Source organism: Pelodiscus sinensis, chromosome 6 (genome assembly GCF_052426305.1).
Source record: "Pelodiscus sinensis isolate ZL-2025 chromosome 6, ASM5242630v1, whole genome shotgun sequence".
NCBI classification, from domain to species: domain Eukaryota; kingdom Metazoa; phylum Chordata; order Testudines; family Trionychidae; genus Pelodiscus; species Pelodiscus sinensis.
The window spans coordinates 70350968-70368853 of NC_143057.1; the positions used below are offsets into that span (position 1 = coordinate 70350968).

Consider the following 17886-nt stretch of genomic DNA (forward strand, 5'->3'; position numbering starts at 1 on the left):
CCCACACTGCTGCCTCTGATAGAGGCAGCCGGGGGTTGTAGAGGGAGGGGAGGCAGGCAGCACAGCGGAGCTGGTGCTGCAGGGAAACCAGCTTTTACGCTTCTTTCCCCCCTTGCTGCCTGTATATCAGAGGCAGCAGGAGGAGGGGGAAGAATGTGAGTACAGTAGTTGAAGATTACCTGATAAGCCTAGGCTTATAAATTAATCTTATACTTGCTACTCATTTACATCCTTAGTGCTGAGATGCAGTCTTAGGTCAGGTTTTAACATTAAGCATACTTATTATGAAGACAAAGCATCAAACACAGCATTCCCCTAGAGAGATTTGGGGCCAGAAGAATATTGCTTACATGGCTTTACATTGGAAGCAATACAAAAGAGCCTTATGCCTAGAAATTAACAAGTTTCTCCAACCCAGTATAGTACTGAGACTTACCCTCTCACATTATGTCCACTTCTGTTAGCACAAAATTTCACCTGGGAACCTCCCTGATGCAAGGATGTTTTTTACAGCTTCCTAGAAAAACTTAGTATGAAAAAGTATTTTGTATTCTATGAAGTATTTTCCTTCTTGTTTACCTATACTTAAGCATCTTCCAGGATCATCTTTAGCAAGCACTCTTCTATGAAAAAAAAGGAAGGTGCAAATCTATTTTGAGAATCAGATTATGGAAAATATGCCTTGTTCAAGGTTTATTTGGATATGCAGATTGTGCTTTGACCCGAGGGTTCATTAGAAGCATCTCAAGTTTTGAATTTTTTCTAGTTAGTCCAACAGCAGTTCTTTTACGTAACTCCATTACTGTCCAACCCAGAGAATTCATCTCACCTGTATAGTATCAATATTGGATGCTATCACGGAACTGAACAGTGATCCAGGAACTGATAAGCAAAGCTGCTCTTCTTCTTCTTTTTTTATATAATTACTGCATAATTGCCTTGATAATAAATTTGAAGATCCCGACCTAAGTTCCTCTCTCCACCTTGATAGACAAGTACAGGGTTGTGTGGCTTGATAAGCCAGAGCTAGCTTACAGATTTAGTCCGGGAAATCTCCCTGCCATTTTGGAAATCATGGCAATCTTTGCTTCCCCTTTCCCTACCCAAAAGACCCCCTACAAGCTTCACTGCAGCAGAGGTTAAATATTATTTTTCCCCAGCTTGTCCTTAACTGATTACGGTACCACCACTGAATGGGCAATCAGCTTGCATTTTTAAAATAGTTTATTCTGTAGTTAAATACACAAGGATATTTTTGCTCCTATGTTACCTTTAATGATTCAAGAACAATATTAAACATGCCTGTGCCTATCCCTCTCTTGGCACACAGCTGTTTGGCTGGCTTTTCACTGCTTCCTTTTCAACTTTTCTGTTTCTGTTACTCGTAAGCACCCTCTTCAGGGTGGCGGACAGGTCATGCACCATCAACAAGAACACTGTACTGTCAGTTTCAAACATATCACCAAATGCACAGATATTTCCCCATACAGCACCACCACTTTTAGTAACAGCAATCCTAACGGTCATTTGTAATAAATATATTCTGCACATCTTTCTCCTGACACATGTACTCTAAGTTCTTTTTTCTTAGGTGAGAGCTTGCTAGCCCTATGTATCTTTTCACTTGCAACAATGTAGCTGGGTGAGACAGGACTAGAAACTGGACTCTGTTATACCTTGCTGTTTTGTAGATTAACGCAAAGCATCTAAAACAAGCAACCTTTGTCTAAACCTCAAAGAATTGCAGTTTACATCCAATTTCATCCACTGTGAGTTTAAGCATTAATCTTTTATCTCAAACATTTTTGATGAAGTGAGGGTGGTTCCTCCATTATAAGAAAAAGCTAGCCCTTTAGGTTGGAGAGGCTTTCTGAGGCAAACCATGGTCATCCATGGTACTCGATAAAACACCTCAACCTTTTAAGTCTAAAAGTAGAATATTAAATGATTTAGACTGTATTGCATTTTTGCTCTTTGCTTCAAGTTCCACTCAACACCAAAGGGCAGGGAGAAAGAGAAGAGCACAATCCATACCTTATTTGTAGCAGTAGCACTGGATCCTGGGACCAGAGGCACATTTGTTACTTGCACAGATAAGTAGTTATTGTCTATGAGAGGCCAGGCACCTTCCACTTTGCATGTCTGAAAGTGATCCTTAAAAGTCCTAAGGTGAGGATCACCAAACAAGCCACAAAATAGGTCAGAAGAAGGAGTTTGCTCCCCTCCCCGAAGTTCTCTGGTTCCTAAGCGGCCACTGTAATTACAGGGGTCATGGGTAACTTCAGGGTTAGTAGATGACGTTGGCCCATCCTTGGAGCAGTTTCTCTGGCTCATGAGGTCGCTGATCCCTAGCACAGCGGAATGATAAACGAGGTTTCCACGACAGACTTTGGAATTACGATAGGTGCAGGCAGAATATGCCCGCAGGGCTTTGCAGAACTCCAAATCAAAGCCATCAAGAGCAGAGTTGAGATGTGAAGTTAATGACACAAAGTCTGTGGTGCACTTTTGGATTCGACATGGTGTTTGCAGCTGGCAATCACCTAAGCACAAGAATAAAAAGGGGTAGGGAAGAGAGAGAGCAAACATTTTAGAGCACAATTCATTTTCCCCCGAACACTACAGCCTTAAGGTTACTCAACAGAACCTCTCTCATTGGAAAATTCTCTCTCTCAAAAGGCTGGAGGTGACCCACAGATGATAGAGTTTGTATAAAAATGGCAGATAGTTGATCTTTAAAAAATTATAGTCTGCCAGATACAAATCAAGTGTTTCTTCTTTATATTATACCAAGACGACGCTATAAAACCATGCTAAAATTAATCACTTGGGTCAGTGGTTCCCAACTGCCGGTCCGCAGACTGGTGCTGGTCCGCGAACTGCTGTCTGCCAGGTCACGCCCCTGCCTTGATTGGCTCAGTGGGAATCTAAGTTCTTGGTAAGCTGCGCGACCATGCAACTCCCAACTGAGTCCGAACCAGAGGGTTAGGGCTGCCATATAGAGAGTTTCCTGGATGGGGAGGGGTACTCCCTCAGTAGCAGAAGCTCCTTGCTCCAAACAACCAGCTGGTAAGAAATGGGGACATAAGGAAGAAGGAGAGAGTAATTACATGGGACAGGAGGGGGCCAGAGCAGAGAGGAGTTTGGAGCTTGCAGTAAGTATGGGAAAGGAGAGGTTTGATTACAGCAATCTGATTACAGCAGCCAGGTTTGCTTGCAGCTTCTTGTGAGAAAACCATGCATGCTACTCTAGCTTTCTGGTCTGGGAGAGAGGCAGCATAGGGTAGAGATGGGGAAATGGGGGCAATGCTGGCATCTGTGGAGGGGAGTTTGGGCTGTCTTAACTTGTTTCCCTCTGGGCTGCAGACATAAGACTCTCTCCTGGGCTGGTGAAGACTGTAGGGTTGTGCCAAAATTTCAGGTGAGTTAAAAGCTTTTAGTTTGCTTTTGAATACAGGAACAAAAGGCCTAGCTCATGACATTTGCATGAGTCCATTTCAAACAAAGTTTACATAGGTGTTAATGGCTGAAGATAAGGAAAGAATTATTTTAAGAGATTTCTTTTAGTGCTGTAGATATCTGCAAACTTTGATTGATACAAAAACATGCATTGTGTGTATACAGAGGCACACTAATATGTGGCCTCTTAAAATTAATTACCATAATGAATATGCAAATAAAATGTTACCGATTCACCAAAAGTTTGTGAATGGGTTTGCCAGTCTGTGGCATAAAAAGGTTGGGAACCACTGATTTAGGTCAGTAATTATATTTCCATTAGTCTATTGCTTTTCATGACAAGTTAATTAAATGTTTTAAGGACTAGGATTTACCAAGAAACTAAAAGAGTGGGGACTTTCCAATAAGTTTAAGTGTACAGATTATGTCTTGCACTGTAGGAAATGCCGCATGTGGTGCAGAGATCATAGTTACACTCCCTCAAAAAGAGAAAAAAAAAAAGGCAGGCATAAAACTCAGTTTACTTTCATTCTTGGGCACTGCTACAGCTAGTGCTTCGTCTATCATTTTCTTTATACAACTGAAAAAGCCTTTTATGCTATACTTTAAAAACAACAGTTAAGGTTTTGTCAACTGTGGAAACCAAGCATTTTAATAGCCCGTTATAACTTGGGATAGGGAGGGCGTGTAGAGAGGGAAACAGAAGCAGATCAGGAAATGCAAGTGGTAGACTTACATTTCAGTTTGTATAAATAAGACAGACCAGTTTCACAGACCAGTATGACCAGTGCCATGGTCAGCTGGCTGCTGGAGAGGAAGTATATAACTACAATCCTGGCTTCCCCCAACCCTTGTTTGCCTTGCCCATTCAGCCCTTAATGTCATGCTTTCCAATCCTCCAACATTACTTTGGTCACAACACTTCCCAAAGAACAACTCATGGGAGAAGGGAAACAAGACAAAAAAGTGAATGCAGTACTGAAGGAGGTATGAAAGTAGATGTCATTGCAATTAGAAGCAGAAAACTTGGTTCTGTATAATATACAGCATACTGATTGCAGGAAAACATCCAACCACATTTATTTGAAGCAGTAAACTGGAACAACTTTACAATAAGTATTTTGAAAATTCCACCGATTGGGGGACCTAGTCAGCTATTCAGTGCCAAGTGAAAACAGCTTGGGCAAGAAAAGCAGACAGGCACAGTATTCCACACGAATGGCTTGTGAACACTAACTAGAAACCAATTTTTAAGAGACATAACTTTGATGTAACACTCATCTGCCTACACACAGATCTATTTAAAAATGTTTCTTTAGGTGTTTTACTTTAGTATTCTATATACTATTTTGTTTTTATAGTCTGATGTCATCCACAGTATACTACACATTGTGAATTCTTTAGGGCAGAGATTATGTTCACAATCTTATGCATCACACTATGATTTAGAAAGGACAAGTGAAAAGTTCTCCATTTATTCACATAACCTTCTAGAGGAGAGAAGGCTGTAAGGAGGGGGAAAGATCAATACAGGAAAAGATTAGATTTATACTTATTGATATCCTGTAAGTTACCAAGTTTGGGTAATCTTTTACTAAATATCTGGTTATACCTCATTAAAAAAATGAAGAGCATTTATATCCTCCTACCTACCACCAAATTTTACCCAGGAAGGTATAAGTGCTTTCAAGATGAAAATGCTTTTAATAAACACTCAAGCTGACATTTCAGTCTAGGGAAGCTTAAGAACACCTGAAATATTATTTCATCTTTCTTGCATCAAAAAAATAAATTTTCTTCTGACTTTGGAGTGGAGAGCTGGATAGATTTCCTATTAAAAAACTGAGATTAGTTTAAATACTCTACGCTCCATCTATATTAAATTTACCTCCACCCTAAACTATTAAAAGTATTACACTTAAAATAATTACAAGATACATTTCCTCTAACTCAAACTAAAAAAAAAAATCCCTGAGTTATTCCACTATTAACCATGAGTTACTTTAAATCCTATTTCAGAGAAGTAGGGTTTTAAAAATCAGATTTACACTGGAAAGGAAGAAAAGAACTGAAGACAACCATGACAGTAAAAGAACTTAGCAACATATAGTTTAGGAGTTCACACAACAGCTAGCTGTCCAAGCACCAACAGCATCCTATTAAAAATATGTTCTGGCTATTTATTCTTTTTATGAGCTATAAAATTCAGCTGTGTACATATTTGTTTGAAATTATAAGTCATAAAACATTAGTATTAAGAAGAGTGTGGAAATATTTATGAAAAATGTGCGCATGCACATGCTCTGGAGGAGTGGGGGAAATGTGAAAATACAATACCATTTTAAATAGTCTTTCCCCACCCATAGAATTTCCTTAATCCTTCACTTTTTGCTTGTTTCCGTTGGCTTAAGAACAGGGTTAGGGTTGGTTGTCTTCAACATTCTGATTAAGTTGTTTGCGTCTTTTGAAATGTAAATCTGATTTTTAAAACCCTGCTTCTCTGGAGTAGGGTTTAAAGAAGTTATAGAAGACAAAAGGTGGTTGGGAAGAAAGCAACCCTTTGAGTATTTTTTTAAACTATTAGTTATCTGGAATTCAAAAGGGAGAGGAAAGAGAAAATGGGATCATCAGTTTCATTTCCTAACCTGAGATGAACTTCCCTTATGATGAGTAACTTATTCACACACCGAGATATATCCAGTCTTCATGAATTCATTCTGACAGTGTACACCACTTTGCCTCTTACTTGTGAGCCTTGTCATAATGCCAAGACAATGCAGATTAAAAAAGGTATCAATATTCACATTTTATGCATTTTAATTGTTATAAAAACACACATCACAAGTGTTCTTAATATAAGGTAAACAATAATGGTGAGGAGGCAAGTGGCAGGGAAGTAATAATAAAAGCATTATGTCTGCCCATCTGCAAAACTGCATTTGGCTAAGCACTGTGCAATACGCAGAAACCATTCCATTTCAAAAGCACTGCTCTAAGAAGGCTGTCACTGCTGGGAAGGACAGGGAGCAAATGATTTTAATAAATCTGAAGGATACTATCTTGCATGTTAATAATTCAACTAAAATTATAGCTATTTTGGATGAATTACTAGCTAAAGAGAACATTCTTTCACAGAAAGAGACCATCAGTGAAGCAAACTTCTGGTTGACCACCACAGACTTTACTGATAATGTTTTATAAATGTGACATTTTCTAACTTCTTAAGAAAGGCATGTAGTTATTTTTAAAAAGTAGAATTAACTCAGTTAAATTCTACCAGTTAATGTGGACTACTCAATAGATGAATTTTATCGAGCTGCATTTATTTTACTATCTTCTATATAGGCTCCAGTCATTTCACTGGAACTTTTGCAAAAAATATTATTAGGAGTATATGACTGGCTTTTCACACTGCATTATCTGAGGCAGTTTGAATGAACAACAGCATGTCACTTTTGCCTGAACAGAAATATTTAGGTGTCTAAAAATGGATAGTATAATTTTCAGCACAAGTAATGAGCAATACAAGTGATAAAAATAATAAAATATTTCTAGGAGACACTCCTGAGAGATTGGGTAAGTTTGTGGTGTTCTCTAATTTTTTTTTTTAAATAAAGGAACAATTTAAAAGCCACAATACATGGCTTTTCTTTCTAGCCCTTCCCCTTCCATAATATTGTCATTAAAGCAGTTTCTCCTCAGACAAGGGGGGAGGAGAAGAGGGTTTAAATTTTTTTAAATTTAAAGATTTCAAATACAGTTCTCTGCTTTTTAGGGTTAATCTCTAATTTTTAGGTTTTGCTAAGCCTAATATATAAAGCTAAAATAATATAATTATTTTATTACTGTAAGTGATATACAAGGGAAGAAAAAGACTCAATGACTATTACACTGTTCTGAATCTCAAACACCATGTACTTTTCCATGTGATACCTTACAAAGGGGCTACTGTTCTTGATTTACCTATAGTCAATATAATTTTAAACTACGTTTCTTCTCATTAACAAACTTGAAAGGTTTGTTTCTATATCTTAATCATCAACTTCACATTTTATGATACAACCCTCTTAAAATCTCATGTTAAACTTTATTCCATCTCTATCTTCAAAAACTTTGCTTTTTTTCCTTGATTACTCTGCATTAGAAAATTTGTCAGAGAAATGTAACTCCTCTGAGAAATATTTTAGGGTATACAAATGCTAACAGAAACTGTACATCACAAATGTGATGGATGGCACACATCTGAGGGACATTAACTTTACAGACCCAGACAGACTAACCAATCTGATCAAGTTTTACTAGACAATGGCAAAACACCATGAAATTATCAATATGTATTAAGAAGCAATTTAGAAGTGCTAAAAATCCATCCGGTAGAGACTACAGTATATTAAAACCATTTCATTAAGAGCTTGTTTCCCTTCTCACCATCCCCCAACTCCAGCTGCAAAGAACAGAAAAAAGGCACAAGGTTTCCTCTCTCTCTCTCTACGGAGAAGGCGGTGGAGGAAACCTGATCTCAGCCCTGACTTTCAGTAAACATCACCGCAGTGAGCAATAAAGCCCCGTGGGTCTAAAGCTCACACGACTGCACCCCCCCCCCTTTCCCAAACGGAGCCAGCTTTCCTCCCTCCCTCCAAAGATCGCTAAGCAGGTTGGGGAGCGGGGATTTCTCGAAGATTTATGTCCTGGGGGAAGCAATCAGATTCCCCCAGAGTATCACAAGACGATCAACGAGAGGCTTCGCTTCCCTTTTCAGGCTATTCCAACCCCCCCCAAACACTCCCCATCCTAGCCCAGGAACGACTCGTCACGAGAGAAACAAGCATCTGGGGATGGGGGGGGGGGGAGGGAACGTGCCAGTCAGACAGAGGGCACCCCCCCCCCATAGGAACTCCGCCCGGACCAGGCGGGGAGGGAGCTGCGCAGGGCAGGCAGAGGCGGCGCTACCTGTGCGCAGCAGCAGCCAGAGGCTGAAGAGTAGGACCAAGGCGGCCGGCGGCGGAGGGTGCAGCCGGCGGCGTCGTTGCTCAGCCCCGGCAGCGGCGGCGCAGGAAAGTGCTGCTCTCCCCATGCCCGGCCATGCAGGTCTGCGGGACTCCGGCGGCGGCGGGACGGGGCTGCTGCATGGGCAGGCGAACGGGCCTCCTCGCTTCTTCTTCTTCTTCCTTCAGCCCCACGGCGGGGAGAGGCCGCCAGCAGGCCAGGCGGGGGTGGGCGCAGCCAGGCAGCGCAGCATTGCGGGGAGAGACACAAACACAAAGAGTGAGGCTCGCCCCCAGGTCGCGCGGAGCCCTCGGGCTCGGCCTGCGCCTCTCCCGCACCACGCCCCCAGCCAGCCAATCAATCTCAGCTCCGCACTCGCCCGCCCCGCAGCCCGCCCGGCTCCCATTGGCTCGCCGCTCCCGTCCAACAAGCCCGACGCGAGCCTCATAGGAGGCCGCCTGGCTCTTCCCTCCCGCCCCCGCCGAGCCCCCTCCTCTCCGAAGGGAGTTGGACCGACTGCGGAGGAGGCTCCGAGGTGATTTGCTGGCGGGTCCCCGCCCTGCTTTCTCCGCCTTTCGGATTTATTGTTTTTGTGCCGTGGCTTCAAGAAGCACAAGAGGCAGCTCCAGTGGGTGTGAAAAGTGCTGATGGAGCGTTTCTCTTGCCGGCTTCCCGCCCGCTAGTGTCCTGGGAGCTCTTGCCTTGCCTTGCCTTGCCTTGCCTTGCCTGGGTGGTCGCTCTCTTGAGCTGAGTTACCTCCCTTCACTGTTCAACCTTTGAGAGACGTGGTCCCCGTGCTCTGCCCTCCCCCCCCCCAGCAGGCTCTTTTCGTGCTGGGAGCCCTGCGCCTCTCAAAACGCTGTTTTGTCTCAAATGCAAATTTAGTGCCCGGCCCTGCTTTGAATCGGCTCAGAAGTGCCTTCCAAAACCCCGTGATTCCGATGTGTTCATCTTCGCAGTAGCCAGCCACCTCCTCCGGGCCGCTGCGCCAAACATTCCGATTTGGAACGTCGTGTTTGCCAGTGTTCCTAATCGGAATGCAGGCGCAGAGGTGCCTGGGTTGTGATTGGCTGCGAGGGGTATCAATGGAGCATTGGAGAACTCCGCCCGCAGGCATGATTTCGCCTTCTGCCGGTACTCGGTAACTAGTCTGCGGTGACTTTCTATTCTTGAGTTATTATCGAAACACTGTGTCGTTCTGGGGTGACAGACGCCTTGCACTCGCATGCTCTTGTTAAACAAGCAGGTCGGACTCGCGGTCTGTGTTTACACGAGACTGGGAGAATTTTAACATCTTAATTTAGGAGAATTTAAAGTGGCATTGCTAAAATCTACGTGTAAGGAATCTCTCAGCTGCAACCCTGCTAATTTGCATGCAGGGACTGTAGGCGAACTGCTGACTGGCTCCCGTGCGCTCAAGTAGGCTCCTGATTATGGATTGTAGAGGAAACTCAGACAAGGAGACCGAACAGGAGGAAATACACAAACCACAGGAGGTAACTGCTGTGATTAATAGCGTCCAATTTTGTTATCAGTAGGTGTGAAGTGAGATATAATCTTCATTAATTGCTTTACCACTTAAATCCACTTTCACTTCCATTAGGACCCACATTTCTCTTTGGTGTAGTCAGGCAGACATACCTTATCCCCTTTTCTTCCAACCCCCAAGACTGCACTGTGTTGAGGATTTAGCTTACAGAGGAAAATGGGGATTCTGTAATTAGTGCTTGTGCTTTTAATAATAAGGTGAAAATGAGTAGGCCTATCCAACATGCCCCATATAATGAAGGATGTTTGCATAGGTGCTAGAACTAGGAGGTGAAGGTGGTGTTGCTGGCTTGAAGTGGTTTCCATTATAAACAGGGTTTATAGTGTGTTTCAACACCTGTCAGCACCCCCACTACACAAATTGTTCCAGCATCCCTGGTGTTTGGTCTGAAGTTTGCAGTGATCAGATCCACAGCAATTCCTTCACCTTCTTTTCTTTGTTAAGTTGTACTGAAATTTGACCACAGTGATACACCTTCTCCCTCCCCATCTCTCTACCCCAACCAAAGGCATTAGGAAGCATGGGAAAAAATAATTCAGTAGTATGAAAAAAAAAGTTTAGAAACAGTCATTTCTTGGACTAATCCATTTTTCCCTACAAAAATGCTTTATCTGTACAAACTACTCTGTTAAGTTACCTATGACTGTCTTTGTAATTCCTAGCAAATGCACATGGAAAAGTTATCAAGAGAACCTAATTATATATTAAACTAACCATGTTGACAGTGTCTTTTCTCATCACTGTATCCTGTAGTTGTGCCAGTGACAAAGAGCTGATTCTCCCTTGGGCATGATTCAAGCCTTTTAGGTTGTATCCACAATATCATCATAGTGACACCACATAGGAATGATGTATTCTGTACAAAGCTGGACTTTAACCATTGCCTTGGGGGCAATTGTGGTATCAGGTGTCTAACCCAATTTTCTTTTTAGTTAAAAAAAAACAAAAACAAAACGTGATTTAAATTGATAAAAATCAAGAATTTCGAAAATAGATCTTTCACTCCATCCTTAACTTCTCCCATTTGGTGACCCATTAAAGAAACATGAAAGACTAGTTCTTCGGAGTTCTGTGCCAAAAAAACTCAAAGTGACTTGGTTTTTTTGCTTGTGTTGACTTTCTAGAGTTACCGCTTTAATATCGGGTTTTCCTAAATTAGTAACCAGGCTAAAATCAGATCCTGAAATCCCTCCTGAGGCGATATTCTCACTGAAGTCGGTGGCATCTTTGCCTGCTGCTGACTTTTAATTGTTCCAATTCTTTTGCTGAGTTCGTCAGTTCTGTTCTTTGGCAAATAGAGGGCGCACTTGAGTTACTCCGAATTTTTGGGTTATGAAATGTAACTATGTTCATTCAAAGGAGAAAGTACATTTTATTGTTTAATTGTAAAATTTGTCAAGCCTGAGATTCAGATGCCTAAAATTTGCATATTTGTTATTATAAAAATGTATAATCCTTGAGCAGAAGACAATGTTGTTACGAGAATAGTTCAGAGTCTCAAGTGTCAGGATATTAAAATTAGCAGAGCTATTTGCATAGAAAGGTCATCGTTAGTGTGCGCTGTATTTCAGAGTGAAAGTTAATTATTAATTATTTGAATTCCGTATACAGTTTTTATAAACAATATCAAATTTGTCTCTGGATTTTTGAGGTGTACATTTAATTTTATAACCCACCAAAGATCATCTAAACGAGGATCATAGTAGTGAGTTGAAAATGTAAAAAAGGAAAATAAGTCAAGATTTTTTAAAGCCTCGGACCTTTCCTTCTCGCTTTCTTTTCCCCCAAAAAGGAAAACAAATGGCAAAACAAGCAGTGACCCAACAAAAAAGAGAAATTTAATGAGCGTGTAACTGGGAAAAAGTCAAACACATGCAAGAAGCATTACTGCATTTTAAACAACCTGTGGTTTATTTTCCAAAAGGTATGCGTCATGCCTTAACTGTTCCCCTACTGCTATAATCTCAGTTGCAGAAGCACAACACAAATATCCTCTTGGTCTGCTTATTATATTGGCATGTGAAGGAAGAATAGCGGGGTCTGAAACCTGGGGTTTCAATTTGCAAAACAAGTCGTCATATTCCCCACTATTTCTTTTGCCACTGTAATGAAGGCAAAGTATCAGCAATAAGTACATAATAAATCGACTTCTAAATATTTTTGTACTTACATCATATTTAACCCTTAGGGTGCGGCGCCGATCGCTGGAGTCAACGCTGCATCATGTTCTCCTGGAGGACGGGATACTTTGCAAATTAGGACCTGTATATTAGATCATTAAAAACGTTAGGTCCGTCTTCGCAAGGCACAGAAAGCGTTCGTTACTTGGCCCTAAATTGATGGGGCCCTAGACTTGCAGATACTGACTAAAGTAGCAGGTGCGGAAAGCATTTGGAAGCCGCCTGCCAGAACCGAGGAGGTAATGCTTTTTCTGCCCATGTATCTCAGGAAACCAACACAATCGTCCCTCCGAAACAAAATTAACCTCTCGTTAGCCAGAAAGTCCCAAGAAAGCTCTAAAGTGTTCAGGACTCTCTCCCCACCCACCCACTTTCCAGACAATGCAATTACTGCCGTCAGTTACACTTTCGCTTTCCTACCGCAGCCTGGGCTTGCATGTAGTTCTCTGATAACCGGAGAAACTGTCACTGCAAAGAGGGAAGCACACACCTGCCGAGCTCTCCCTTCCCCGGGCCCCGAGAGGGCTTCGTTAAGCCCGCAGTTGTCTGGAACACAGAAACACGCGCGCACACGGACTAGTCTTGGGATCCTTCGGAGTAAGTTTCCATCAGTGCCCCCCTGGGCCTTCTGCCCTTTCTTCCACTACATGCTCATAACTGACCCTCGGATGTTCTTGTTGTCAGCTGAAAGCCCAGCGCTGGGGAGCTACACTGTATTCTCGAGCCGCTCCGGAGTTACATCAGTGGAAAGCAATGTGGAGCAAGAGGTGTTTATTTTATCAGATGCAATTTGTAATCTGCAGATATGTGAGCGATTTCAGATGCCCGGCGGGACACTGGTGAGCGCGCCTCCCTTCCTTGCCACGGGTGGCTCCTTCGAAAGCGAGAGACAGGTGGATTGGCGACAGACACACACGCAACCCCGAGACCAACAACACAAACAACTCACCACAAACATCCCCGGGTCTTCATCCCTGGTGCTTGCCAGCTGGGAAAAATGGCAGCAAGAATGGCACAGCGAGTCCGTCGGCGCTGTCGGAGGGGGGGGGGGGGGGAGAGGGCCGGGACAACGGATCAGCCCCTTTCCCCTTGGAAGATGGGACTGATAGCGACACCTTGGCGAGCGATCGGCTTCATCTGGAGCGCCAGTGAGCTCCCCCAGCCCCTAGGAGTGTCTGTCTGTCTCTCTCTTCCTGGCACCGGCACAAAAGGAGGGGATGTGCCTTTAATGACAGCGTGATCTTTCCGCCACCTATAGCAAACAAATGAGGGGAGGGGGTGAAAAGAAAGCGAGCGAGAGTGCAAAATAATTCCCCCTTCCCTCCTGGGAAGCTGCTCTCTCTCCGGGGAGGGCGGGAGCCGCAGCACAGTTCCTCCGCCCCCAGCCAGTGGCTCCTGCCACCGCTGGAATGTACCTGCACATCTGGCTGATCAGCTGGGCATGGCCGCGCCAGCCCTTCCCAGTCAAGGCTTTGCACAAAGGAGCCTTTTACTGGCCGACGTAGCCCTGCCTCGATGTAGGCTGCCTTTTACAATCTCCCCAGCCTTGTTCACAACATCGTATCAGACTTCCTCAGCAAGCAAACGCAGGCAGTGGGAGTGAATTACGATATGAAACCCCCTCCCCCAGCCCTCCAACAACCCCCTTATTTTGGGGGTATTAACAGCCCTTTTATAACCTGAGCATGCAAAGTAGTTTCAACAAGCTTCCCCCCTCCCCCCCCCCATAGGCCTCTGCCTGGTTTCTCCAGATGTTTTGCTGCCAGCGGCCAATCTGTTTTCCATCCCTCTCCTGATGGCGTTTTATTATGTACGTTGTTGTCCAGTTCTTGAGCTAACAGTGAATCCAAATAACAACAACAAAGAATCGGCGCAGAATGTTTGGCTGAAAATCTGACCTAGTAAATAAGCGGCTGCATTTAACTGGAGGGAAATTTGGCCTTCGGCTCATTTTGTTTTGAATTCGCTAAACTATGGGGAGGGGGGAGAACAGGGATGAATTATAACGCTACTGTGTTGTCTCAGGATCCAGCCCTGAAAGTCTCATTCAGACCCATCTCCTTTTCAACCAGAATAGCGCCATTTAAGTTGCCACAGCATGGGTCGGAGAAGCTGAATTTGGCTTTCTTGTTTTCCGGACTGTGCGTTTCAAGCTCTGAGCAGATGCACTGCGAGATGCTAGCAGCTTTTTTTCCTCCTTTTCCTGTGAGAATTCCTGGTCCCTCATTTGCTCAGTCTAGCGACCGAGAGACTGATTGCCCATTGAAAACCCATGGAAACCCCTCAAGGACTTCGATGGGGTTTGGATCAGGACCCAAAACAACTTGGTAAGAGAGCGCAACCAACTATAGCCCAGCCCTTTCTCCCTCCCCTTAGTTAATTTCACTTCTGTTTCCCTTTGCCAGGTATTCCCGGACATAGGATCTCTTTGGAGCTTCTCGGCTCGGGCAAGAAAAACAATAGGAACATGCTCTTCTCGTTAAAGAACATTTCAAACAGCTCTGTTCCTAGCCCACAGGAACATGGGATTTTAATTTACCCACTTGCTTTGGCGTTTGAAAATCCACTGCAGCAATCAGGAGAGCAGTAGCTTTGATTAAAAATCCTAAAGGCAAGTCTCGTGTGTTTTTCTCCCCCCTATCCTCCTTCCACAGGCACAAAGAAAATTCGGCACATGAAATAATGATGAGTAAAAGTTCAAAGCAATCCCAGAAAGCTGGCCTGAGAGAATGTTTTCTAATGCAATCCCAGTCCTTTACTATTCTTTCTTTCTTGAGTTTCTGCCAATGCAACAGAGATAACAGAGCAAAGGCATGGTCCCTTTCTTCTTACCAGAAACATTGCTCAATATATATTAGAAGTTACCTTAGAAATCAGGACTAACATAAATACAACAATTAAATACCTTTTAATTTTTACTAGCACAGATCCCTTTAGCTTTTTGCCAACCCAACTTGGCTAGGACAGCTGCCCCTCCTATATTTTTGTCTGATTTCCGGCACATTAGACACTAGGTGAATTATTTACAGGGAGGTCCTTGGGTGCTGGAGAACCAGACAGGACATAAGCCCCACAATTACATTGGCACAGGCATCTGAACTGTTCTTTACATGCACAGTGATCTTTATTATTTGAAGTTTACTCTTAACACTGTGATCCCAATATTAAGGTAGTTAATATTTTACATTTATGACACAACTGCCATCTAAGAATCTGAAGGTGCTGCTTTTCAAACACTAATTAAACCCCATAACATCCCTAGGATTCAGAGAAGTGTATTTTTTCTGATACATTTTCATATAATAAAAGCACAGGAGCACCCATAGTCTGGCAAAACACAAGTGTGAAGAGAGCTCATTAGATGCTGGAAAGCATAAGGTCCACATTCAGCAGGCATTACCACTGTCTGCCAGGCCCTCTCAGAGAATGACAGCGGCCCAAGCCACTTTGAGTTTAGAGGCTCCACCCCCAGGTAGCAGATGTATTTAACTTCTCATTTACAGGGTCATACTAAAATCAAAAGAATATATGAAAATGAACACTTGAAACATTTATTTATTAACAATTAAGTCATTATATCAATAGCATATATATTTAAAATGTAACTTTAATTGTGAGTTTCCACTGCAAGTAAAACTCTTCATTTTAGGAATACTTTTCTGGTTTTGTTGTGTGCAAAATTGTTTATAATTGAAAAATCTAATTTAAGTGCAACATCACTGTTAATGTTAAGCATTGAGAGCCCATTCAAATGTTCTTGTCCCATTGTAGAACGATGATAGTTCTTTACTTGTTTTAACACATTGAATATGCATTCACCTGAAGCCACTGATGCAGGGAGACTGACAAAAATATATAGTGCAATTGTGATATTGGGAAATACAGTTGACAGGCCAAGATTGAACATTTCTTGAAGCAGTTCTTTTGGCTTGCAGTCCGATTTAAAGTTGATGGAATGTATACGTTTCAGGAAAACAATCTCGTCATAGAGATTTCCTGAAATTTTGTTGTTGAACCTTTGTTGAAACTGTTCAGCTGCTGAATATAGATCTTCATCACTTAGTTCTCTGAATTCCCAGAGGAATCCAAAAAGTGTACAAATTTGTTGCAGTGACTCAAATCAACATATAAGACCATGTTTGATGAAGTCAACAATAACAAATAAAACAACAACATTGGTTCGATACTGCCTTTCTGCATCCGATTGAGATGTTAGCTTGTGGAAAACTCAGATGAAATGTCAATATCCTGTGCTTCTGATTTGGACTCAGAAAGGATTGCATTCCACGGATCATGAATCTTTTGAATATTTTTAAGAAACCATTCAACGTTATCCCTCTCAACATATAATAGCATTGCATGCTTCAATTACAAGATTAGTTTTGTGGATTTTTTTTAGCAGCTTCATCCACATGGACGATATTAAAATGCATTCAAATTTGGATGTATACTTCTGAATTGATTTAAACTTAGTGCAAGCCTGTGCCCTGAGAGTAAGAGATTCAAGCTCACAAAATTTCTCACAGAATCCAAATGCTGTGCAACTGGTTTAATGCCATCAATTCATGCTGACCATCTTGTTGTCGACATGCTGTGAAGGGGAACAGGCAGATGCTGCTTCAGAATTTCCCATTTCTGAGGACTGCTACTGAAGAGGTTGTACAATCACTCGATTGTTCCAAAGTATGTCATTGTTTCCTTGCATGATTCAGTGCAGTCAACACTGACAAGATTTAGTGTGTGGTTGCCATAACGGAGAAAATACAGTTTGGATTTTGCTCAAGAAGGACTGCTTGTACTCCATTGCACTTCCCAGCTGTAATGGATCCATTGTCATAGTCTTGGCCAATACAGACTTGAAAATTTAATTTGAAGCCTTCCAGAATTTCTAATACACAAGTGGCGGTTTCTTTTCTAGGTTTTTTTGTGTGAACTTATCGAACAAAATTAATTGTTCTTCAATTGAAATCTTTGAACTTCCTGCAATTTTAACATATCAAAAAACCAAGGTTGTCTCTTCTTTATGAGAGCAGTCTGGAGTTGAATCAATAATAATTGAAAAGCACTTCACATGTCATATCTCCTCAAGAACTGTTATTTGCCCAAATATCCCACATAGCTCAATAAACTCATTTTGTATTCTGGCAGATAATAGACTTACACACATTTTCCGATCTCTCATGTGATTCACAAACACACTTAAAATGGCCTGATTGTGTCATACTTGCTAAGAAGCTCATGGATACCAAGAAAGTTTCTATTTGTAGAGTCACCAATTGTTTCCTGGAACCAAACAAAGCCAATCCCCATTCAGAAAGAAAAAGAATGACGTTCAATATGTGCTCAAGGAGTTTTTTCCACTTAGCAGTTTCTGTGTTTATTTCACTCAGGAGTAAGTTTTCAATTGAACTGTCAGCTAGTGCTGCTCTACTAGCTGATGTCCATGTAACATAGTTATCTTTATGCGATACTGACATTTCATGTGCAAGTATTTTGTCTTTTAAAACACAGTAACACACAATAAATTAATTTTCTAAAGGCTATTGGTTATACAAAATTTTAATTGTATATACTTCACAATGAATATGATATAATAATAGTTTGGGGGTGTTATTTACTATGACCCTTATATCCTTATTTCAAAGTCTTGAAATTTCATCTACTAACATGTTCCCATTATTAAATTCCTCTAATAACTGATGCGTTATTATG

At 42.0% G+C, this 17886-nt stretch overlaps 1 protein-coding gene and 1 long non-coding RNA gene across 4 annotated transcripts in view; one reads left to right on the top strand and one right to left on the bottom strand.

Annotated features, from left to right (window-relative positions):
* The window catches only part of RGMB (repulsive guidance molecule BMP co-receptor b), a 28885-nt gene extending 15716 nt beyond the window's left edge, over window positions 1–13169 (bottom strand). Inside the window, exons 1-4 of one of the 3 annotated variants that reach the window (XM_075932084.2) lie at window positions 13124–13169; window positions 12165–12256; window positions 8410–8627; window positions 2035–2543 (exon numbers count right to left, since the gene is read on the bottom strand). In XM_075932084.2, coding sequence (XP_075788199.2) covers window positions 2035–2543; window positions 8410–8627; window positions 12165–12169 — 732 coding nt within the window. In that variant the 5' untranslated portion in view covers window positions 12170–12256; window positions 13124–13169. Of the gene's footprint in view, window positions 1–2034; window positions 2544–8409; window positions 8907–12164; window positions 12302–13123 lie in introns of those variants that run through there. The other 2 variants (XM_089779309.1, XM_075932085.2) reach the window with 2 other exon arrangements.
* LOC149524166 (uncharacterized) lies at window positions 9099–16084 on the top strand. The gene is made up of 3 exons (XR_016349900.1): window positions 9099–9941; window positions 12183–14501; window positions 14580–16084. It is a non-coding gene; the product is annotated as an uncharacterized LOC149524166 (long non-coding RNA).
* Window positions 16085–17886: the final 1802 nt, after the last annotated feature.